The 25338-nt window shown below is 41.2% G+C and overlaps 1 protein-coding gene across 1 annotated transcript; it reads left to right on the forward strand.

Moving 5' to 3' along the window:
- Positions 1–850: 850 nt before the first annotated feature.
- LOC306790411 (SHC-transforming protein 1-like) lies at positions 851–9121 on the forward strand (the record flags this gene model as incomplete). The annotated part of the gene is made up of 13 exons (XM_079286657.1): positions 851–896; positions 995–1557; positions 3294–3364; positions 4170–4221; positions 4297–4416; positions 4538–4591; positions 6124–6175; positions 6255–6381; positions 6731–6914; positions 7734–7806; positions 8535–8631; positions 8742–8889; positions 8993–9121. 13 exons carry the CDS (start codon positions 851–853, stop codon positions 9119–9121), a joined length of 1716 nt encoding a protein of 571 aa, XP_079142783.1.
- Positions 9122–25338: the final 16217 nt, after the last annotated feature.

A 25338-nucleotide genomic window follows, 5' to 3' on the forward strand; every position in this document is an offset into this window, starting at 1 on the left:
GGAAATGCAAATGTTTTAGGTAAATGTCCTTCCTCTTGCGTGTTCATGCAGGTCATTTGAATATCACATGCACGAGGTACACTATGGAATGTATTATTTGGTAAATCAAGTCACTTTGATTCATTTCTACAAAAGATGTCAACCCCTTATGTTCTTAGATTATGAGAAAACCTTTTTAGGGCAAAGCTAGTGTATTAATATCCCACTTTAACAGCATCTCTGAGGTGCAGCTGATGTTAGACTCAGCACTGTACTGTATTGGCTCTGCCTCAGTGTGTGAGTGTGTGTATGTACAGCATGAGTCACCCTACTCGCCTGTGATTGGATGGTAGTTTATGGGTGAGGGAGGGGGTGAGAGCCTTAGGGGGCCGTCTGTCAATCTCCTCCGCTCCATTCACACATTCATCTGCATGCACCGTCATAGAGAGAGACAGAGGAAGTGAGCGAGAGCCTCTCATTCATAAAACAATAAATAGAAAAGTTCATTCATAAAAGCTGCACAACTGTCTGGGTCATTCTAGTGGGACTACAGCAGGCAGGACTAGAGCGCAGCAGACTGGACGTTAGACTACACGGGACATCCGCTGTCCCACGCTGGTGAGTTGAATCTACTGTAACGTACGGCAATAATCTGAGGACACAGTGTGCCAGACGCTTAGATCACTTCCCAAAGATCAGGTGATTCGCAATTGAACCGAAATGATCAACTTATCGCATTTCATGCCTCTCTTGTTTTCAGCTATCTGTAGTCACATCTATGTAATCCAGTCAAACCTCTGTATGAAATAACTGTGATTCCTGTTTCTGTTCTGCTGTGTCCTAGTGCTCCACCTCGTCCAGTTTCTTGATTATGAGAGAGCAAACCTCACCCAGGTTCAAATCACAGACGGGACCAGGTAGCTCATCTCTTTTGTAGTCTTTACAGACATAATCAGTGCAATGAAATGCACTTTGCTGGACATCTGATTGTCACTTTCTGCTTCATCTTCTACAGGCATGCTGAAGCGCACCAAATACAGTCGTCTGCGCAACGATTCGCTGACGTCCCTCGAGGATCGGCCCCAAAGAATGCTGCCCTCAAAGAGGGACCTTTGTCTCGACTCTGACTTTGCACAGCTGGATGCCGGAGCGCCGACACACCAAGGGACGTCCACCCTGAGGGACTTCATCCCCCGCGTGGCCAACATCCGATTGCAAAGTCCAATTTCCCTTTGGGGCCTGAGGGGACAGACGAACACAGACCGGGACAGAACCATTGATGGACACACCGACAGACCCTTATCCAGGACAGAATGGGGCTCAGGGCCTGATCAGAGATTTTGTAGCCACCCTTCCCTCAATGTGCCCCTATCCACTGGCCAAAACCTGACCCACTCGGCTCTGCGCTGCACAAAAAGATCCATCACCCTGCATCGGATTACCAGCCTCCCCTGGACCCCCGACTGTCCTCCTCGCTCACAGCACAGAGACGGCCTGTGCCCTTTGAAGACTTCCTCAGCAGCAGACCACTGTGCAGTGGTGGGGACGGCAAGCAGAATGGTTCACCATCACATCAAGGTACCGATCACACGTGCACTAATAACAGCGCATGGATATAAACCATTTGCCCAAAATTGTTCATGTTTATTACTAAAATATCGATCGGTTGTTGGTGTAAAGCTTCTTCACTTTACACTTGGTAAGACAGTGCAGCTAACCTCATATCCAGGGTCCCATCAGAGACTTGAGGTCTAATTGCCGCTCGTGCCAACACAAAACACATACACGTGAAGGAAGAGTGCAAACATATAGAAACATATAGAAACACATAGAAACACTGTCTCACTGAGCTTTATCCACACCATCACACTCACTCTCATACGTTCATCCCCTCCCTCTCAGATAGAGCTTCCTGTGTCGGCAGTCGTGACTCATCCTGGCTCTCTGCTCCTCACTAGATCTGCTCTGCTTCTGTGTGTGTGTGTGTGTGTGTGTGTTTGTGAATGTATCCGGTATCAGCAGAGCCCATGCTGTCTTAGAACCGGAGGTGTGTCCGCATGGGTGATTAAGAGCAGGGTCTGTGAGCTGACCACTGATGGAAATGAGAACGGACTGTTTGATTGTCCTTTCTAAACAAGCACACACATACATTACGCACTACCGCCCACTGACCCCACTCACACACACACACACACACATACACATATTGATTTAAGTCCGGCGTTCATCAGTGGTCTTACTCATCCTGCCCTCGGCCTATAGAGTCTGCTCTGCTGAAGCTCACGGCCAATAGAAGTGGGACTAGCCAAAGTGTATCCAAGCACATGGTCTAAATGTCGCCTGGTTGCATTTACTACATGTCAAGACTTCCAAAACTATTTCTTTAGTGCAGAAGTTGCATGTCGGATAACTACGGATGGACTATTCCAACAGTTTTCGTCCATAAGAACATCTGTATGTACCGTACATTTAATGTTTAATGCAGCAGTTATGAGTGGAAAATAAGAGAGTGTCACATTATACTAAAACTATTATTTTTCCTTATTTAGACTGAAATATCTCCACGACATATTGGGCTTTTGATGTCTTATTATTTAGCTATTACACAACTGTTGGATGGATTTGGTAGCTACGGATAACCACTCTGCCCGGAGGATGGATTCTAATGACGTGGATGATTTCTCCACGAGAACCACAAGCAGTGTTCTTATACTCTGACACATCTCAGTATCTACTGGATAGATGGGCACCACATTTTTGTTCAGACAAATTTTCATCTAGCGCCATTAAGAGATTTTGAATGAAAGGTCTGGTCAACTATGTATTACCTTGAAACTTGTTAAACATCCCCCCTCAATGGGGATATAACAGCTTTGGTGATTTCTTAATTTTTCATCATCAACACTTTGATTTGGAGCCTCAGCAGTTTGTATTTTGTTCTAACTAGCAAATGTTAGCATGCTAACATGCTAAACTAAGATGGTGAACATGATATCTGCACGTCAGCGTTGTTCCTGCCAGCATAATAACATGTGTTACAGCCCCACAGAGGCACTAACGTGGCTGTACTCTAAGTCGCGTTTACTTGTTTTTGTTAAATCGTTATTTTAACTGATTTCCTCGGCAGTCATGCCAAAGATTTCTGCAACAGCCAAGAAGAGAGAAAAGCATGACCCCATTTCAATTGAGGAGAAACAGGACAGAGACATTGCCCACATCAGCACTCTTTCTGAGATCACATCATACTTTTATTGTGGCTGTATTACTTAACATTTAAATCAGTGAGTAACTGGTGTTTTGTTGTGTTTTCCTAGTACATGGGTAGTGTGGAAGTGACCCAGTCCATGAGAACCCTCGACTTTAATATGAGAATGAAAGTCACACGGTAGGAAGTCCTCCAACTACCACACACACACACACACACACACACACACACACACACACACACACACACACACACACACACACACACAAGCACACGCACACACACAGATAGATCCTTAAGATACATAATAAAACTAAAGATCTGACTGCTGACAGTGTGCATGGAAGAAGAAATATACATGTATTTGTCAAGCGTGTGTGGTTTATTTGAAAAAAAGTTTCAAAGGGGGAAATCAAATTAAAAGTATAATGTTTCATAAACCGGGGCTTTCTCCTCATCATTTGATGTTGACATCCTTGTGCAGGATGCCAAAACACAGCTCGCTCTGTTCACAACAACACTGCTGAATGATGGGGCAGAAAATCCAATTCGATAAACTTCCTCCTAATGATCTCGCATGGTCTTAGAGGAGTGGGAGAGAGACCTCAATCCATTACATACAATTTGTTTTCAAGGAGAAGAAAAGTACTTCCTGGAAAAAAGTCTTCCAAATACCTGAAAACTGTATCTGAGTAAATGTATTTTGTTACAGTTCTCCCCTGAATATACTACTTTTAAAAGTAATGTTACAGTGTATTTTATTTCTCTCATATACTGTGGATGAGCTTCTTGTGATGTAGTTTCCTTCCTCTCATGTTCTCACATGCAAGTCACATGTTAGCAGGGCGCACTGGATCCCATATTCACAAAGGTATCTCTGTGTTCGTTGTGTGTGTGTGTGTGTGTGTGTGTGTGTGTGTGTGTGTGTGTGTGTGTATGTGCGTATGCATGTGTACATGTTCATAATCTCTGTTTGTGTGTGCAGAGAGGCAATCAGCAGACTGTGTGAGAGGACATCAGCAGTGAAAACTAAAAGGGTAAGGTACACAAACACACACACACCAATGCAATCAACAGACCCAACTAGAATAACAGATTTGTGTCATCCTCAGCCTGTCCACAAGGGTCTGTCTGCTCTTCTGGGTCAAATCAACCTACAGTTTTCAGGGAGCAGAATCATCGTCACTGTCTCCACAGACAGTGTGAGTCTTATCGCTGCCGCCTCCTTTCAGGTGACCGAGTCAACACGCTTAACTGCATCATAACTGTCACACGTCTTAATTATTGAGGCATGCGGAGTAGAAAACAAACAAACTCTGTGCTTGCTTTGTTCCTCTCTCTTCTCCTCCACAGAAGATTGCCCACCACCCCATGCAGGCCATTTCATTTGCCTCAGGAGGAGATCCAGTATGTTCATACACACACACACACACACACACACACACGCACACACATACATACACAGAGTGACTAATTCGATTTAGCTTCATTACTGCTTGGTTTGCTGCCATGTGTGGAGGATTGAATTATTTCCGACCGCAACGCTTGAATCTTCTTCACTTTTAATTGGTGGTGTGAGGTCTGTATTTATCAAGCCACTAAAAGTTACATTTTGGACACAAACTCAAGAATAAAAGTTATTCATAAAATACTTGCAGCTTAAAAAATGACTCTTACAAAGAGGATTTACAAGAAAGAAAGAATAATCAATATGGAAGATGGGTAAATTCTCATCTAAGATTGGCTTAGAATAATTCTTGGGATAATGCACGACTATAAGCAACAATTCAAGCTGGTTGGTGCTTTAAAACTTGGTAAAGTTTACCAAGTTTGTTTCAAACTCATTACTCTTATGTGTTTTAATTCTCTTTCCCTCCATTCCTGCATTATTTCCATATGAAAGAATTTGGGTTATTCATCCTGAGTGAAACAAATGAAATCAATGCTGTCTAAATAGCGAGCAGGACATGTCAGTTATTAGCTGCAAACGGCTTGACGAACAAAAACGGTGACCGGTACTTATGCTTTGGTTTGTGTTCATGAACTCCATTGTTCAGCTCGAACAAACAATGAATACAAATGCTGGGTTCACACTCTACCCAGCATTTGTATTCAATATTTCATTTCCATTGTGATACTGCTACGTCGGTCTGACCAAAGATTAGAGAGAACAGGAGGACAGTTTCTCTCAGGGAAACACAACACCATCGGAGCGATGCATGGGATTATAGCTCGCTGCTTAATTAATTCGCAAAAATAATCTTGTAGTGTGTTCTAAGCCTCGGCTCAGTTGGCTTCGACACACAGAAGATAGCGGGGGAATTAAAATCAATCTGCCACAGAGGCTTTATGGTGAAACATATTCCGCTGACTCTGCTCTTGTATTAGTATCAGAGAACCACTGATATGAATTATTTAAACAGAATACACGTGGACGAACAGCTAACTGAAAATGTCTGCTGTGTTTTCCATGATTAAATCATGAATTGTAGAGCCTAAACCCACCAGATGCACAGGTTATAAACTGAAGAACACAACAACAGAGTCAGGAGGTTTAATAGCGTCCTTGTGCGCATACAAATGCTTTCTAAAAGACAAAATAATACTTTCTTTTACAAATGAAAAGTTGAATTCTTTGTAAAAGGCATACTACTCAATTAAATACACTCGCTGCACTCTTACTTGGTCTGATATGACCAGCAGCTTACGGAGGCTAATGTTAGCTAACGCAGACAGTTACGGTTGTATAATTATTGAGTCGTGATCTCACTTATTGTTATCTTATCTATTTGTGCTACTGTTAAACAGTTCAACTGTATGTATACACTTATTAGAATTTAGCTTCTTGTAATTGCCATTCGTAGCCACGGTGTTCAACAAAGTTTACATACATTTACATTTTGCTAAAAGTCTTCTTGATTCTTCTCTCTGTCTTGCAGGACATGGCTGATTACATCGCTTATGTTGCCAAGGACCTCGTCAATCAGAGAGGTATAGCACAGTTTAATTTCACATTATGATGAGCTCGGCTTCCACTGGACTTACTCCTCCCCCCCCCCCCCCCCCACAGCATGTCACATCCTGGAGTGTCCAAAGGGTCGTGCCAGTGAGGTTATCAACAGCATCGGTCAGGCCTTCGAAACACGTTTCCGACAACTTCTGAACCACACGCCATCGCTCCTCTCCAACAATCCCAGGTTGTCCTTCTGTCTACCTTAACTGTCTCATTGCCGTGTTTAATGTACATTTCACCCATCTGATCAGGAGTGCAATTAAACAATTCTGTGTTGGCCAATTATTATTTTCACTGGCTTTTATAACATCATAGTTCTTTGAGAGTTTGATCCAGGGGGCCCTGATCGTTAGGTGACTTAGTTTTTGTGTTTGTATATTTGTGTAGAGCTGAACAATGTGTTGAGTACGTGTCTATCTTTGTGTGTGTGTGTGAGTGTGTTCTCGTGTGTGCATTATAGCAACCAAAGCCATGTGACAGCTTCTCCACAGTGGAGGCAGTGAGGTGAACATCATGTCACTCTCTGCCTGCAGGTCAGCAGTGAGGATCTGTCACAAATGGAGCACAGAGGAGACGATAACGGACCAAAAGGCCAAGCGAGCCAGCGAGCACCGTGACTACTACAATATGATCCCCGGAAAGACACCACCCGCTGCTGGAATAGAGGACCTGCGGATCACGAGCGAGGAGAAGAAACAGGATCCTGACATAATGGGGGTACGAGTGACATTAACAGTAACATTTAGTCAGCTTCAGGGAGACCAGAAAAAAAGTCCAACTTTTTCCCAAAGCTTTCAACCACATCTCCTGGCCCTCCTCAGCATATTCACTTATTCTGCAGCCATGGAGATGGTTTAGTAGTTCTCTCATGATTCAACGATGGAATATAATAATGATATAATGTATTGATATTATATCACATGAGCGTAGATTAGAATATATATTATACATTGTACTTCCAGAATTACTGAGCAACTCCATCCACCGAGGAAGGCCATTAGATGTGGTTGAAAGCTTCAGAAACGAGTAAGTTGGAAGGTGTGCATGATGTAGACAGTATGAGCTCATGCCATTGGATTAATAACTCTTCTTCTGCTTCTTCTTCTTCTTCTTGTGACATGAAGTGATTGGAGTGAGTCCTTGGGTGTGTGCATATCCAGCATATTGTGTTATATTCCACTCTTAACTTCCTCCACAGTAGTGGAGTTGTAAATGTTGCAATGGTTTCACATGTGTAGCTGTATATCTCAGTAATGCACTGCCTAATTTGAAGAAAGCGCTTTTTTACGACACCCAAAAGATAATTTTACATTTTAAACGAGAAGAACAATCTAATTTCATCTCCAGAAGCACTTGAGCTTGTTCAAGGACGCCTCAGTTGTTTGCAATAACTTCCCAGAATTTTTGTGCTAGTTTGGGAATTAAGTCTGCAACTTTCCAGTCACGAGCACATGTCTCTAACCTTTATGCCATCACTGCTCCTGCATGCACACACACACAGATCTTGTCTGTATGACTCATCTAGTGCTGTTGCAGGTTTGTTCATCTCAGTCTCTTTCACTGTATGAGAACTGCTCCATCACAGAAGAAACTCCAGCTCCACCTGCAGGTAAAACTCATCCATACACTGCAAAGTGTCTTCAGACTGTGTGTGTCTGTCTGTAACCACTTTGTGTTTCTATGTGCATGAGAAAGTGTACTTCAAACCAAAATAAGGGTTAATTATAGTTCAAGTAAACGTTGTTTAAAATGATTAAACCAGGTTTTAAATGAATCCCATCTGTGCTGCCAAATTTCAATGAAAACCTGATTCAGTAAACCAAATGATATAGTTTCAACCAAAGTACAATGTTGGTTTAAACCAAAAGTGAGACGACTATAGTTCAGGATTATTGAAACCAATCAGTAGCCTATCTGAACGAGAAAACCATCTTATTTGTATGTCACATAATTAGAGCATTCTTTTTATTGGATTGTTGATTGTTGGACTCTTTGCTGATGCTGCAGTGACTTAAACATTAAGAATATGTTCTTCAGCAGGGTTGAATCTGCCAATTTCTCTGCTAAAATGCAGCCATTTTAAAACACCTCAACTGTCAGTTTAACGTTAACCACTAATCTGAGTTTGAACCTGAGTTTTGCATCCTGGAGCTGATTTGAAAGGAGCTTTAGAGTAAAATTAGATTTTAAGAAAGGTCTAGAATTAACCTTATTAACACTAAGTTTATAGATTTACAGCATAGTTAAAAAAAAAAGAAAACATGATATTATCTTGGTTTGAAGTTACAACCCACCCTTGTGGACAGTTATAGTATTCCTCTGTTGTGTCTCCATCAGACTCAGTGGTATCTGAGATCAGTGCTGAACAGTGCATTCCTCTCTCTGAGACACGGATCCAGGACCTGATCCAGGAGGAAGTCTGGTTCCACGGCAGGTAATCCCTGTCCTTCACTACCAGTGAATTACCAACTTAAATGTGTCTGTCTGCTAATGTATATCTCCTTCTTCCTTTCTCACTAACTTTGTGTCTGTCCTTCATCCCAGATTAGGAAGGGAGCAGGCGGAGTCACTTCTCACCTGTGGCGGTGATTTTCTGGTCAGAGAGAGCAGCTCTGCCTCTGGTCAGTACGTACTCAGCGGGATGGAGGGAGCCACCGTGCGCCACCTACTGCTGGTGGATCCACATGGACAGGTAAAGAGCTTTGGTTGTTGGATTTCAAATGCTCAAAGCATGCAGAGAGGCAAATGCCAGCTGGCTTTAACGTTTAAACTTGTCTGTGTTTTTGCTTAACCAGGTGCGGACCCGAGATCAGGTGTTTCTGAGTGTTGGTCACCTGGTGCGATTCCACATGGAGAACCAGATGCCCATCGTTTCTGGAAGCAGTGAGCTGTGTCTGAGACAGCCAATCCTACAAAGACACTAACACACACACACACACACACACACACACACACACACACACACACACACACACCTACACACACATACACATACACACACACACACATTCACAGCATGTATAAATTAGCCTGCAGCAGCGGTTCTCAACGGTTTTGAGCTGAGGCACAACGTGCACAAGCAAAACAACTTTAAACCTGTCAACATGTGAGCCATTGCTGAGTACATATACTGTACATGTGCAGTGAGTTGTTTCTTAATATTTGAGTCACTTCTCACTCTTGTGCACACTGTGCCTCCTCGCCCCGTGTTGACTACAGAACATCCTGTCTCTCTCTCGCTCAGGCGAAACTCGCTGGTGTTTACTCAAAGTCGAAGCACAATCACTGGTTGTCGGGAGGGAATTACCAGAATGTTGGCAGACTTTCAGAATCTTTTTGTTTTTTGACATGTGGAATTTGTCTTGTGTTCATTTGTTTTTGATGTGTTCGTACTTCGTGTCCCCATTTCCCATGCTTGACTTTTGAATCCCACTTGTTTGTTACATTCTGTATAAAACATTAAAATGCTCTTTGTCAACAGAGACTACAGCAACAGATGTGCAGTTTAGTCTCAGATAAGATGGCAAATATGCAAATAGTAATGTTTTGTTGTTTCCAATAAGGTAATCAAATACATCATCAGTTATTTTACAGAATGGATCACTGGATTTAGTTTTTAATTTCTTTCTTTTTAATACTTAAAAACACAACTTTATTTCTTCATAGCCTTTTTATAAGCTAAGAAATAAAACATTGATGAAGTTATATGTTTCATAGTGCAGCAACATATATTTTGAGGTTACACATGGCCGGTGAAGACATTTCCCACTTTCAGTTATGTGCTGTTTGGCTCCTTTATCTCACAGATCAAAAAGGACAAAAGTATTTGATGGTGGAGGCTGGAGGGAAGTTGTGAGCGCATTTCTTTTTTTTCAGGATTATTTCAGCAAGCAAACTGCACATTAGTCAGATGATTTATAGATCATTGTGAACAATATACTTTGCATTGTGTTTAATTTGTATTTACACGTATAGCTGAGACATAAAGGTGTAATTTGCTGTCTTATTTTGGAGGAGTCTATTTCCTGAAGAGTCCAACAGAAGAGGAAGAGTTGATTGATTTAATTTTTATTTTTTTTACATTCGTGTGTGAAGTGTGACCAAAGAGACATGGAGTCAAGTGCCTCTGGTAAGACTTCTGTAGACACACACGCACCAAATGTCCCTTCAATAAAAGTACAAAGCTACTTTTATTTTAAAAGTTCTTGAGGACACAAAAATAATAGTTTTACTCTTGTAAAAAACAACAACCAGTGAGTGTTAGCCAAGTGAAGGCGCTACAACATGCACGTAATTGAATACAATTGGATAATACCTACATCTCGCGTAACATTAGCAACGGGATCCAGATCCAGAAGAAACACTGCTGAAACAGAGAAGACATGATTGAAATGGAGGTAATGAAATCAGTTATAACACTTGTTTTGGTCTGTTTAAAGTTCTCTTCAAATACCGGTACAATTAATATGTATTTTTGGATTTAATGATAGGACAAGGTAGTGTTGGTGCGAATATTGGGTGATAATATTGAACTCGGAGGAGCTGGAGTAAAAGTACAGCGAAGGAAATCATACAGCAAGACCAATCTGGTCTTTATTTACGTAATTGGTATGTGGTAGACTATTTACCGGTGTGTGTAGTTTTAGAGAATGTTGTTTTCAGTAACATCTCTTGATCCCTTTTTTTGCTCTTAGTGTTAAAGGTGAAAATGCTGGTGAGGAACCAGCAAAAATTGCCACAGAAGTGGAAATGCAGAAGACGGACTCAAAACAACTGGATTTGGCCAGTTGGCAAGCTGATTCAATTGGGATTTTGATGATGATGCAACAAGGACTCACTGCAGTGTTCACGCTGCATGAGTTTAGTGTAAGCTAAACATGTAAATAAATATGTAAATAATAATGACTTTTGTTTGCCATGAAGTTTAAACAAATAAATGATCAGTTATTTTACAGAATGGATTACTGGACTTTGTAATGCATTTCTTGTTTTGATGCCTTATTTTAATGGAGACTGTAGGAGTTATTTATTTGATGTTATTTAATTCAAAAGCAGTATTGTTTAATTATTCTAGACGTTTGCTTATTTAGGTTGGATCATTTGCTTGATATATTGAGATTGCTTTATCTTTTTAACAGTCATTCGTTTAGTTGAATTATTTGTTGTTGTTTAGTTTTTGGGTTAGTTCGTCGTTCATGCTTTAAGTAACAATGTGGGCCCCTGTGGTTACTTATAGGAGTAGGTAGGTATAGGACCAGCATGCACTGGGGTGGGCCTATGGGGTTTTTTTTTACCAGCGCAAGAGAGACAGCGACAACAGTTTTCTTTGTTCTTTTTGTTAATTTGCTTGTTTTTGTTTGGTTTGCCAAATAAATGAGAAAAATGTAATCCTGTATGGACAATCTACTCTGTTTGCCTGCGAAAACCACAAAACCCACGGTGCATCAGTGGCCCTTTGATGAATGTTTGTTTCTTTTGATTTATTGGACAAACTGCAGAGACCAAGATGGCATTACTGTTGCAGCAGGCAATCAAAGTGTGCATTGCAATGTGCTGCACAGAGAAAATGAAGAGTTCATTGATTTCTTCACATTCTGGTTACAATGTGACCTAAGACACTCTCTCACACACACACACACACACACACACACACACACTCAAATGCACGCATAATTAACTACAGAGAGGAGATTGTTTACTTTACTGTGACTCTTATCCTTGGGGCTGTCTTCACATGTTGCAACTTGAAGCAACTCCAGTCCTGAACGTAGTGCGTGAGAGCCATGCGATGAACATTTCATGATTTGTTCTGCATGTCTGTGTGGTTCTAGCAACAGTGGGAATGCCATGCAAATCTTTCACAGCCACTTCAAAGCAGGACTCTTGAATCCAGCCTGCAGAGGCCCATACGCTTTCGTAATTTATATTCCAGGTTGTTGTTTCATATGCCCCCTCAGTAATTGTGATTTTTAAATATATTTGTTTCACATGCAAATGATAACTGGAAATACATGTTTTTTTAAATGTTCCTTTATAAAGATCTTACTATGACTTCAGTTAGAACCACACACGGAAATCAAGCAATCCACTTTTTTTTAACTGCCTGGATTAATTAAGCCACAAGATGGCGCTATCAGTCTTTTAAAATAGCTGATTCTCCTTCAGCATCTACCGACATATGTTTTATTGATTGGTCAAATACTCTCTGGCTTGATTTCTTAAATTCTTCTAAAAATTGTTTTATGTGGTGGTTGCATTGCTCCCTGATCTTAACCACACATGTGCTTTATGAAATATATAATCTGATTATGCATATATGCTCAAGCCACTGATTTAAACTACAGTGACATCCTGCATTTTTTCCCGCGTATTCCTGTGTTCTTGAGACAGATGTGTGTCTGAAAGAGCAGTGAAAATCACTGGTAGTAAACAGCCTATAAATTGCTGCAACACTTCTCGCAGCTTTCAGCAGCCTTTCACTTTTGGTGAAGGGAAAGATGACTGTGTGCTAAAAGTATGCAGCTGACTGTTTTCGGGGCTGTGGCCCTCATCGTCCTCTCGAGAGGCCTGGAGGGTCTCGCCCACATTAATCACCCTCAGCACAGCTTGTTAGGCTGAGATCAGGGAACTACCGGCAGCTGATGAGGAAAGAAGCAGCTCTGCCAAAGGGTGATACAAACACTAGGGTATCTGAAGAAAAACATCACTTCAAGCCTTTCTGTTCAGATAACTCTGTCAAATGTAATCACAGATCTCACACAACTTCCCACAATCCCTAGCTCTTGGGGCGTCAAAAAGAGGGCTTATCTGGTTTGTTACAAAGATCAGGAAATGAATGCACTTGAAATGCTATCTCTGCCCTTTTCTACACACTTTGTGCACAAGTTAAATATGATAAATGATGTCTTCATCTTATCTGATTCAGTCAGTAGACAAACAGAAACTGAAAGTGTCTCTCGGCAAACAAAAAATCAGATATAACTATCATCTATTAACATGAAAGCTATCATAAGTGATTTTTCAACCGAGTTAAGTGATTTTCCTGCTTCTATTACGTCTCTCTGGACTTTCTCTGAGTCACACGGACCTCGCCCAAAACAACTCACCAAGACCAGCAATGACCCATGTGTGTGATGCCTTTCTTGCAGATGTGTGAGGCCTGCTGATGGACACGTTTTCAAAACTGTGAGGTCACTGTTTGACCTCCGACCCCTCATTCACGTCAACGCAGCAGCTGGTAACCTGTGTGGCGTTATCATATAAGCCGTTTTGGGAGGCACATAAACTGGGCCACCTTTTTAGCGATTTTACAGGAAAAGTAATAAAAACCAACACTGGCAATTTTGATTAGGATTATTAACATGATGCTGAAGAATGTTTCAGAACGCATTTATTTATAATTTGTCATGATGTTGTCTTAATGTATGTATGTTTAAATGTAGCTATTTAATTACTATATGTGTATTTCATTACCATTATTAATATTATTTACTTTAGATAATGGAGATTTATTCAAACCTCCATATTGAAATGGTCAGATTTGTTTTATTTGGGGCATTTTACATTTACTACGTACTATAGTAACTGCAGCCCGATAGAATTACTCATAATGCATTAAACAATTACAATTGGAGCTGAAACTATTCCTTAATTAATTGATTAGTTGACAAAATAGGAAAAGTATGAATATTTGCTAGATTTAAAAATAATCTTTTATTATAGTAGACCCAGTGTCACAGCCCGGCTCATAGACTGGAACAAAATAGGGAGACAAAGAGCTTGCCGCCAAAAGTAGGAGTTTATTTGTCTCGCCATGAACACAATGTTAACAGCATTTTCACAAATGACAGCAACAACTGAGGTGAGCCCATCAACAAAGGTCTTCCTTCCCGCCCCCGCCTGCCAACTGGAACGGGTATTTAAGGATGAGCCACCCCGGCACAGGTGAGACTCATCCTGCTGACGATCCTCCACTCAGCACCTGGAACAGATCAGACACAACCCGACACCTCGTGTATGATAGGAGGAGGGTCGTCACAGAATATATTTGGGTTTTGGACTTGCAATCAGACAAACAAAAGCTATTTGAAGATGTCGACTTGATAATCGTTAGTTTCAGTCATACGAACAATATCTATGACTTTTTAAATTATATAAACCAAGGAGTAAATCATCATAGCCTCCACTTTATCTTCATCGATGCAACCACATGTTGTGTGTGCATTTGTTAGTACATGCGTGTGCATTCCTTGAACCGAGGCAGTGACATGACTCTGAAACAGGAAATGATAAACATTCAGTTTATCTTCAGGTTCTGTGTCTTTGGTTCAGATCCAGAGCATTAAAAAGCCTGAACTCCTTGAATTCCTTTATCGGATACACTTGAGTGCTGATGAGCCTGAGGGCATTCACTTCACACACACACACACACACACACGTGTGCGCTCGCTCACGCACAAACACACATATTGCGCATATGACAAAGCATTCCCAGACCCTGAAGCGCCTTAATGGAACAATTAAAGTCATAAAAAGCGCCCAGAGTACGAGAGCATGAAATTGTTCCACGTTTCAATGTTAGCAGAGTCACACAGAGTTCAAATCTGGGAGGAAACCAAACAAGACTTGGCCACTGACTGGGCCGTGTTGCAGCAGCATGTCATGATCTACACGTGTGTTCCTCTAGAGACGAGTGAGTCATGTGAGGTGCGATAAACAAATGCACACAAATAAAGAGACCGGCTAGTTTTTGGTTCCTCGGTTCTGTTTCCTGTTTCCACAAGTCCACAAGTCAGGAACCAGTGAGGGAACGCTGTGCAGAGGAGTGAGCCAAAAGTCTCTGTTAAATGAGTATACAGTACGTTGCTGTTGGCCAGAGTCAGTGCAGAGTGGATGAGTGTGTGTGTGTGTGTGTGTGTAACCCCCACGCCTCACTCCTCAGCAGTGCTCTAGTTGAGCTTTCACCTTTCACAACACACACTGTGTCCTAATGCACAATAGGCCCTGAAGTTTCTTCATCTTTCCACTCTCTCTGTATCATTAACCCTTTGGAAACTAGGTCATGCCATTAGCTTCTGCTCCAAGTAGAAGAAAAGTTTGTTTTCATGCTCTGTGGCCGTGGATTGAAATCGGGTCTGCATTAGTGTGTGTGCGTGCGTGCGTGTGTGTGTGTGTGTGTGTGTGTGCATGTGTGTGTGGGCGTGTTTTACTTATCTTGTGGACACGTGAATCTGTTAACACAGTCACATTGTAGGGACTTGGCTTCCTTATGGGGACAACATGGGGGTCCCCATAAGGTAGGTCATTGCACTTTAGGGTGAAGGCTTGGTTTAATCTCCAGAAAATGAATGTGAGTCAATGTAATGCCCCACAAAGTCATGAAAACACAACTGTGTGTGAGATGGTGATGATGAGGGGGTGGGGGATTCCAGGGTTATTGCATGAGGCAGCAGGCAGATGTGGGAGACTTGAACCAAAACTTTTCTGTTGGCAAACTTCAAAAGGCAACTTTTCCTCCTGTGTTGATCTCTTTTCGCTCTCCATTCCTCTGCCACTTCCTCTTGCTTTGGCCGGCAGCGCACACTTCTCCCTTGGATTTTAAGCAGAGGCCGGGATCAAAACTTTGATTCTAGGGATGATGGATGATAGGGATTTCTGTTTTACAAGAAAGCGTTTCTGCCTTAGCATAAATGCATCCCATACTGAAGTAGTGTGTATATTAGTGTATTTCTCAATGTGTCTATTTGCATAGAGTGTGTTTATGGGTCTCTACATCTGTGCTGAGTGTCTATTACAAATGGTGAGGGCGAACCCCTGGCGGGAAAACTCAACAGGGAATGTTTTCCATCCCTAAGATGGTCAGATCCGTGTGGGGGAACACTGACTCTGCATAAATCACATGTGGAGGAGAGATAAGTGAGCGGCTAGACCAGCCTGGATGAATGGCTCAAGCCAAAAATACTATCCACTGTGCCCCGCAGGCGAAAGACCCTGAATAAATCTCTATGTATTCAAACACAGTGTGTGGACAGAAGAACACAAATACCTTATAATATATTACAATTCAAGATCACCTACTACAACGTTCCTGAAGTAGAATTAACAGCAATGTGTATGAAAATATATTATTAACTGCAAACTGTAGTTTTTATTGCAGGGCAAGTGTATTTCAATGATGTATTACCTCTGGAGTAGACTTCCTTAAAGGCAGTGGTTCAGCATTTTGGGAAATACACTTATATTTTTCAGATCAGAAGATTGATACCACCATTTCTCCGTTAAAGCTACAGCCAAGACATATTAATCTTAGGTTAGCTTAAGCGTTACGACTGGGAGCATGGGGGAAAAGCTATGTTAATTGGTCCCTTTTCATGGTTAAAAGCTATGTTAAAACATCAAATGTTGTCAGTTTGCACAGAGCCAGGCTAGCTGTGTCCCCCTATGTCTTGTCTTTAAGATAAAATGCTGAGCTTTAAGCAAAGATACAATAAGATAAGCAGCTGCTAGCTGTAGCTTTATATTTAACAGACAGATATGAGAGTGATGTTGATCTTCGTATCTAATTCTTGGCAAGAACACAGATAAGATTATTTCCAAAATTCTCAACCTATTCCCCCAAAGTCCCTTCTATTTGTGCATTGGGTTCGTGTGAAGCTCCCTACACACACACAAAAGGAACGTGCATACACTGCTGGGTGTTTATACCAGCAGATTCAGAAGTGTTTATAGCTGAGATTGAGGATCTGGGATTTGAGAGGCTTTCGCATTACTTTTCTCCATCCACGGGGGGGGGGGGGGTGGTGGGGGGGTGTTGTAATGCAATGTCCTGTTTTCTCAATCAGGGGTGACGCCAGAGGCAGAGCACGGCCGAAAAACTGGGCCGAAAAAGCTGGGTGAGCACCAGCTATTAAACACTGGTCCCAGGACACTTAGAGATGACTCACTGTCAACCCTGGTCCCCCTCTCCTCCTCCTCCTCCTCCTCCTCCTCATAACTATTGCAGAGGTATCCTCACCATGAAAAGGGACCAATTACAACTTTTTATGACCTGAAAAATTCTATTCTGTTCGTCTGCTGAAACAATTTTTTAAGGGAAATGAGTCCATGCAGCGCCTAGGTACACACAGGGAAAGTGATCCATTTGGAGGCAAAAGGGGATTCCTCAGAGTTATTTTGTGGTGATTTTGTACTGCAGCAGTGCACCGTATGTGTGTGTGTGTGTGTGTGTGTGTGAGAGAGAGAGAGAGTTAGTGAAGGAGACCATATGTGATAATAGACGACCAAGCCCATACTGTTGATAGAATTCTATCATTATATTATCCTTATGACAAAAAAGCCAACTCCAGAATAAGTAGAAGTAACCCCATTGCACACACACACACACACACACACACACACACACACACACACACACACACACACACACACACACACACACACACATACAGAAAGAGAGCGGGAGGAGGGGAGGAGGTGGAGACTCATTTCTGCTGCAGCTCATTTTCTCGAAATATTTCACATGAATATTGGCAGCAGTTGTGCTGCAGAAGACAAAAGGAAATGAACCGTAGCTGCTGACGCCAAAGACAACACACAGTGTGAGAAAGTCTCGTTGCAGTTACTGCTCGCAGCACAGTGAGAGACGAGCTCAATCTAAGCTATTAAAAACTGCCTTGGGATGTATGGAACACATGAACACAGAAAATGAGTCGGTGAAGGAATATCTGTGACGTAGCCGGAGAAAAATGAGCTTCTGTCTTGGTGAACATTAAAGCGAGAAACATTTCAGTGCACGAGTTGTGTTTTTATTAAATGATAATAAGTTAATTGTCTGGTGTTTGGTATTGAAATACTCCACAGAAATATCCAGACTACACTCTTAAAGAATGTTGATCCAACCTCTTTAGAGTCTTGCTATTTCAGGCTTTTTAGTTCAGCCATTTCAGGCCAGTGCACATTCCCCAAAATGAAACCCGCGCTCAGTTACTAACAGTATGGGGATTAACTGAAGAAAGGATGGGGTGAGACGCAGAGGTGGGTGGGGTGGAGAAGGAGGGTGGGGTGGGGGAGGTGGTTTCTTACTGTAAATGACACCTCCTCTGTGTTGAGGAAGAGCAGAGGGCAACCCTTCTCTGCTATCCATCAGTCTTCTCTCACAATACGTCTTGTTGAGAACCATGAGTTGAAGCTTCAGGAGAAACAATCCTGCAGTACGCTCCGCTCTGACGTCACCCCAACAGTATGGCGTGTGTGTGTGTGTGTGTGTGTGTGTGTGTGTGTGTGTGTGTGTGTGTGTGTGTGTGTGTGTGTGTGTGTGTGTGTGTGCGTGCGTGTGCGTGTCTGTTTGAGTATACGTATTCTTGTCTTTAGTGGTGGTCTCTCTGCATTTTCATCCAAATTATCCTCCGCATGTCAGAGTGTTATACACCTGTAATTATTTGTTTGTTATTACTAATGCAGTAATTAGTAATGAGTAATCTAAGTTTGGGTTTGGAGACGACACATTTATAACCCAATTGACCTTTGACATTTTGTGATGATATAATTATCGTGATCACAGGGCTGACTACAGCTGTCACGTAAACTGTTAAATATAAATATATTTCCCTCTGGAATGGAATGAATTAGGAGAATAAATAGAGTATAATAATAAGTACTCAAGAAATACCTAAAAACTGTACTTAGAAGAATTCTTTAACATTTTGGGAAGTAGTCTTATCTGCATTTTTTGCCAAGAATTAGATTAGAAGATTGACAACACTCATAAATATGAAGTTACAGCCAGGAGATACTTTAGCTCAAGGACTGCAAACAGGGGACAACAGTTAGCCCGAATCAGTTCACAGATTTAAAAAAATAAAATAAAAATGGCTTTCCTGTAATCTTGGATCTCAAATGTATCAAAAACCTGTAAAAATGTGAACGTTATGACACTATTTCTTGTTTTTGTAAGGATTAAACAAACTAACTGTCTCCTGGCCGTATGTTAAACGGACAGATGTGAGTACGGGGTGTCGATCTTTTCATTTAACTCTTGGCAAGAAAGCAAATGAGCATATGAGCATATTTCCCTAAATGTCATTACACTACAGGGAGGTAATGCCCTGTTTACATATAATATAATTGCCATGCAATGAATACGTATTTTATAATGTTGAACTTTCAATACGCATTGGCGTTAATTTAACATCATTGCAGTTTTTGAGGCTTTATTTTGTTTACATTATAAGGTGTTTGTGTTATTTTGTCCACTGCCTGCTTCTGCATACATCCGGATTTATTTTGGCTGCTTGCTGTGGCTTCATATTCACCAGATAAACATGTGAGTGGTATCTTTTCTTCTAACTCACAGCAAGAATGCGAATAAGCATATTTCCCTAAATGTGAAACTGTCCCTTTAAGTACAGCACCTATAGGTGAATGTACTGAGTTACATTCCACAGCTGGCTGAAGGAACATCTGCAATAGAAGCACGTCAATGCCCGACGTCGAGCGGTGTCGAAGCCAGTGAGCAGTCTCTGACTCCCACCAACATGCCACAGACCACTTTACGCTCGAGCACACAGCTATTCAGCCTCATCTCAGCTCCTCACACCAAGGCCATGCTTACGTTTCAGAGGTTGACCTCAGCTATACGCTCAGAGAGAGAGAGAGAGAGAGAGAGAGAGAGAGAGAGAATCGAGGCTCCAAGACGACCAGGGAGAGGCTGTCTTACTGTCAAAACAAACCAATCAACGGTGGCCACTTCTGCCCTCGGCCTCTCCCCCAGACTCTCTCATTCCTTGACTCAAGACCTTTTCTCCTTTCCTCTGGATCTTTGTCTCCTCTGTCAACTCATACATACCATTTACTGTAATTGATGGTCCTATCTTACAACACGTCCAATAGAAAGATAACGTTTCAGCTCTCATTTACATTCATATTTCACCAACCTCAGCTACCACCAGTTATTCCACTATTATGTTACTTTCATAGTTATAAGGCACAGTGATGTTGAGCCTCAAATAATATTTCAGCGACAAGATAATGATAATGTAAGAGAGCAAAAGAGAGGGAATGGATTCAGTCAGCAAATTACAACTGAGTAGCAGAGAGAAGAAACAGGAGAAGGTGATCTGTAATTGTGATTAATTACTCCAAACCATGGTGGTCAACGTGGGCTTGAGTCAATACAAATCTGAAAGATTGTGTGAAAAAACGTGCTCGTCCAACAGCTGTGTAAATGTCTTGACTTGGTAGTAGATCATGAAGTACACGAAGGAAGAGACTGTTCAAGCCAGGTGCAATATATAATGATGGAGCAATACATCCAAATACATAAAGACACAACCGAGGTTTGACATGAATCTTCAATGAATCTTGTTTGACATGTACGTATAGTTTCGGATTTAGCTTCTAGTGATATGAATTTATGAATAACACATGATGGCAGTGGTGGAAAGTCAGTTATATAGATAGCAGAATATCTGGGGCTTTACGATCAGTTTAGCATGTGACATCCTCTATTCTTTGACACTCAATTCGGAAAAGGAAAAAATTTCCAACTCTAACTCGTACATTTGCTCAAGTTTTGTACTTAAGTTGAATTTACTTGAGCATATCAATGTTTTGCTACTTTATACTTCTCCGCCGCTATAATTCAGAGGAAAATATTGTACTTTTTACGCCATAAAAGTGCAAAACTTTCGTTGCTCGTTTGCTAGTTACATATTTTGATAACACAAAATATAATCAACAAATAAAATATGACGTATCGGTATTCATCTAGATAAAATAGGAGTTCGCTATGGGCAAATGTACAATACACAGCAACATATAAAGTAATTAAAAGTTGTCCCGGCTTAACCAGCTGTAATAATGAAATGATGAACACATTAATGTATTAATCATTTTTATTTCAATTATGTAATATACATTAATCTGAAATGAGCCATTCTGCATAATGACTACTTTTATATAAATATATTTTCATAATACTCTTGTACTTTTAGAAGATTTAAATGCATGCTTTTACTACTTTTACTTACCGTAAGTAGAAGGTCTGAGTACTTCTTCCATCACTGGTTGGTGGTTAAGGAATTTGTCATTTTCAACAGCAGTGAATGAGACATGATGCTGTACAGACAATAAAAACAATACATGGGAACTGGGAGGGACTCTAGGACCCAGCACCTCAACGGTTAAGAGGCTCATGAAACACAGGTGTGTCCGCTTCATTCCTGCTCCTGTGATCCTCTTGTGCACATGCTTCCTTGGGTCATGACTGTGCAGGTGTAGTGGCACTGGCAAGGCGAAGTGCTGGTTGTCGTTTCCCTTACATTGTAAATTAGTTACGTCTTGTGTTTGGTGTTGGCCTCCAGTCACGAGGACCAGTTGGTGCACTGGGAGGTTGAATTATGGTGATATTAAATAATTAAGAGAGCATTCAAATCATATTAATAAAATACTGTAGTGTGTCATCAGCGTATACAAATCTGGATTATTTCATCATTCAGAAGTGAGGTCATTAACATGCAAAAAAGAAAGTATACTCGGCGCCGATTCAAATAAAAATGTACACCGTTTGTTTCCTCCACTACGCAGCTGGCAAAAAGATGAGAGGAGACTTCGTGAAGCGGTGACCAGAAGAGCTGCAGGGCAAGAACACATCTGAACCATGACATGGAGGTATGGAAGCAGAAAGCCTAAGCATTTCAAATGACATACAGAAGGTCATGGGCAAGCAGGAAAGGGAGTTTACAAAGGGAGTAGATCGAGAAACTTATGAAACTGAAGATGGGGCGGCGTCCAATATTTTGGTGGAGCAGTTGGGGGGTTTACAGGGCGTGTTTTTGGGAGGTTGTCTGAGAGAGAGCTGCAGTAGCCCAAACAGGACATAACTATAAAACAAATAAAGAAGCTTTTTAAGAACAGTGATTAGAAAATAAATGAGCAAATTTGCAGGATTGCACTTTGGGTGCTGCCTGAGTTGTCTTGAGGCAGACAAAGACTCTTGGCAGTCAGTTCAGGAGTAAACGTGGTCTTGTCAGCGGTGATGGAAAGGCCTTGCAGAAGGCAGGACTTTCCAGGGGGAAAAAAAGCAGTGCAGTATTGTTGAGACTAAGTTTGAGAAGGTGGGCAGACATCCAACTGGAGATGTCAGCGAGGCTAGTGGAGATGCGTGCCTCAACCTGAGTGTCAGACGATGGAAAATAAAAGTTGTAGAAGTTAATAATGCATATACTACCCTGTGCACCAGATGAAATACTACATACGGCGAGACGCTTGTCGGAGCAGCTTCGGCAGGTCACCGCCATTGTTCTTTTGACAGAAGAGGTGAAGAAAAGGGCTTAGGGTTGCGGTTTAGAGGCACAGCGGAGTGGGTCAACAGAAACAGAAAATGTAATGTTTTGTCCCAGCCTTTCACTTGCAAAGTTCTTCAAAGTCGTGGTCATATTTCATGACTACGACGAAAACTATTGTCCATGGTCAACCGTGTAAGATCGAATGTGCTAAATCAACACAATCTATGAGTAAGTGCAGGTTGAGGCCGTGTTCGGACATGTGCGAGAGGAGAATGCGGATGATAATGAGAAGAAGAAAGAAGGGTAAAAGCTGATAGTGGAAACTAATGTAGTGGAATACAGTGTCAAGAGGCTTTAGAGTGATAGCATACTTGAGCGAGGAGCCAGGCTGACTCTATATTTGCTGGGTGTGGCTGCAGACATGAATCAGTGTGTGTGAAAACTATCACTGCACTGGACAAAATTCCTCAAAACACACAGCATGCACAGTGTATATATGTATCGGACATCATTCAATACCAGATGAAGCGGATTGAAACAGTTTAAGTTGGGATTTTGTGAACGAAAGTGTGTCTATTTAGAAGTCACTGAAAAATTAGCTATCATGATTCTCTGGCGACATTTGGGTACCTGTTTCGACAGTAAATATACATTTAAACGATGTATAAGTTGTAACAGTGGCGGCTGGTGGACAATGTTCAAAGTAGGGCTGTGCCACATTCAATCAATTTCAGCAAACATCCCAGTATGTTTTAATGCAAAACAATGAAGGTATCAAACACGTATTACTACTTTGCAGTTAAATATTTAACCTTTATTCCAACATGAAAAAAAACAGTCAATAACACTTTGACAAACACGTCAGGACATCTTATTTTTGTCACCCTCACAAGCAATTCAGTATAATATAATAATATTCTGTATAATAGAATAATGTATATCATATAATAATATATATATCATATAATAATATTCACTATAATATAAAACACACACACACACATACATAATTATTTATTCATAACTACATTTCTCGACAGTTTCCATTTCCCTCACTCCATAAGATGTCATTTCCAACTTCCGGTTGAAAGCGGTTCAACCGGAATCGAGGAAATGACAAATAAGAGATTGGCCAAATCACAATGTCCCCCCTAAACCCTCAAACCCTGAACCCTCAAGGACTTACTGACATCATCTGGTAAGTGGTTGAGTGTGAGAGACTGCGAGGGCTTGAAATGGTGTAAATGGGAATGGGACGGCACTTTGCTGCAACATATCACGTTACCATGAAAACGACAAGAAATATGATGTATAATTGTGTGTATTTATTTTATATTTTCTACTCCCTGATTTGAAAGTCTTCCAGGCTCTTTCCTCACAAGATGAGAGGTGATTTCATATGATCTATTTACTCGTTTTGTCAAAACAGCTTCAATGACAAAATCAAATATTTGATGAATAAATAAATAAATATCCTCTGATTTCATGTTTATTTTTTGTTCCATCTTTAACCCTTCATGTTTCTGAGTAAATTTAATAAGACAGGCTGAACACAAGTGAGCCGTCCTCTTTGTTTACCTTTTTTTTTAGTTTCCATGCGTCCATTTACCCGTGTTTAACGTCACATTGCAATGATTTGTGGGTACTTCCCGTAGGCTAAGTCAGCATACCATGCTGACTTATGGAAAGGGTTCATAAAGGCCTCAAAATGTCTGCTTGAGAGCCCTCAAACACTTGACGATTTGACAGTGCACAGCCTTAAACCCACCCTCACCGCGGGAGCGCGCCTCAAAGTCCGTGAGTCCGTAAGGGGGGACATTGGGATTTGGCCTAAGAGACTTGGGATGTACCCTTGGAGGAGCAGTGCTCGCGCTCGCCTGTAGAGACTCGTCCGGACGGGAACGCGAAACTTGGGGCAGAATCGATTCTGCCCCAAGCTGAATCTATTTGAGGAAGCTGATTGGCTAAATTGTATGTCACACATTTATATCTTTAATCAGCAATTGGCTAAACTGCTTCATAGACCCGCCTCTTTTGGGCAGTTTCTCCAGCGCTCCAGAGCTGCTGAGACGTGCGAGAGGACGTGCAGGAAAAGCATATATTTAACGCAGATATCATATTTTATACATATTACTGGGATTACATATTTCAAAAACACAAATATTGACAATTTTTATAGTTTATTATTATTATTATTTATTTTATTTGTTGTGGGTCATGGTGGGGCGGCGCCCTAGCGCCCTCTATTGACCAGCAGCCACTGAGTTGTAATAATAATGGACATCAATTTAAAGTTGTTTCTTCTCTTCCAGCAAGCTTCAGAATTGTATCTTAGTCCTCTTATTCAATTAGGAAGAACCTTCTGCAGCAAACACGTTATTGATATCTTATTAACATTTATACCTGCAGACTTTACCAGCCAAAGGGATTTTAGTTTTTATGAATGGCTCATAACTGATATAATTAGCTAATTGTTTATCAACATTAATAAAGGCATTTTTACAAGTTATTAACCCTTTTCCCTGTGGCACACACATTTTACAGTCAACAGTTAACAGGTGCAGTGTAAAAGTAAAATAGCAGATTATTTATAGTCTATATTTGACACAAATCTAGAAGCTCTGTCTTCTCCCTCTAAACGTCTATGAGTTAACTTTAAGGTTGAAAGTCGAAGCTAGTGGTCCAGAGTTTAACTTGTGCTTTTTTTTTTTGCACTCAAAGCTTTTGTATCGCGAGAGCAGCGGAAGAAAGAGAGAGAGAGAAAAAAAAAGTTTTAGGGAAAGTTGAGCAGAGCAGGGATGAGGAAAGAGCTCTGCTGAGAGGGAGAGACACAGTGAGTTTTGCCATTCTCATCCTCT

The sequence above is a fragment of the Melanostigma gelatinosum genome (assembly GCF_949748355.1).
Source record: "Melanostigma gelatinosum genome assembly, chromosome: 2".
NCBI classification, from domain to species: Eukaryota; Metazoa; Chordata; class Actinopteri; order Perciformes; family Zoarcidae; genus Melanostigma; species Melanostigma gelatinosum.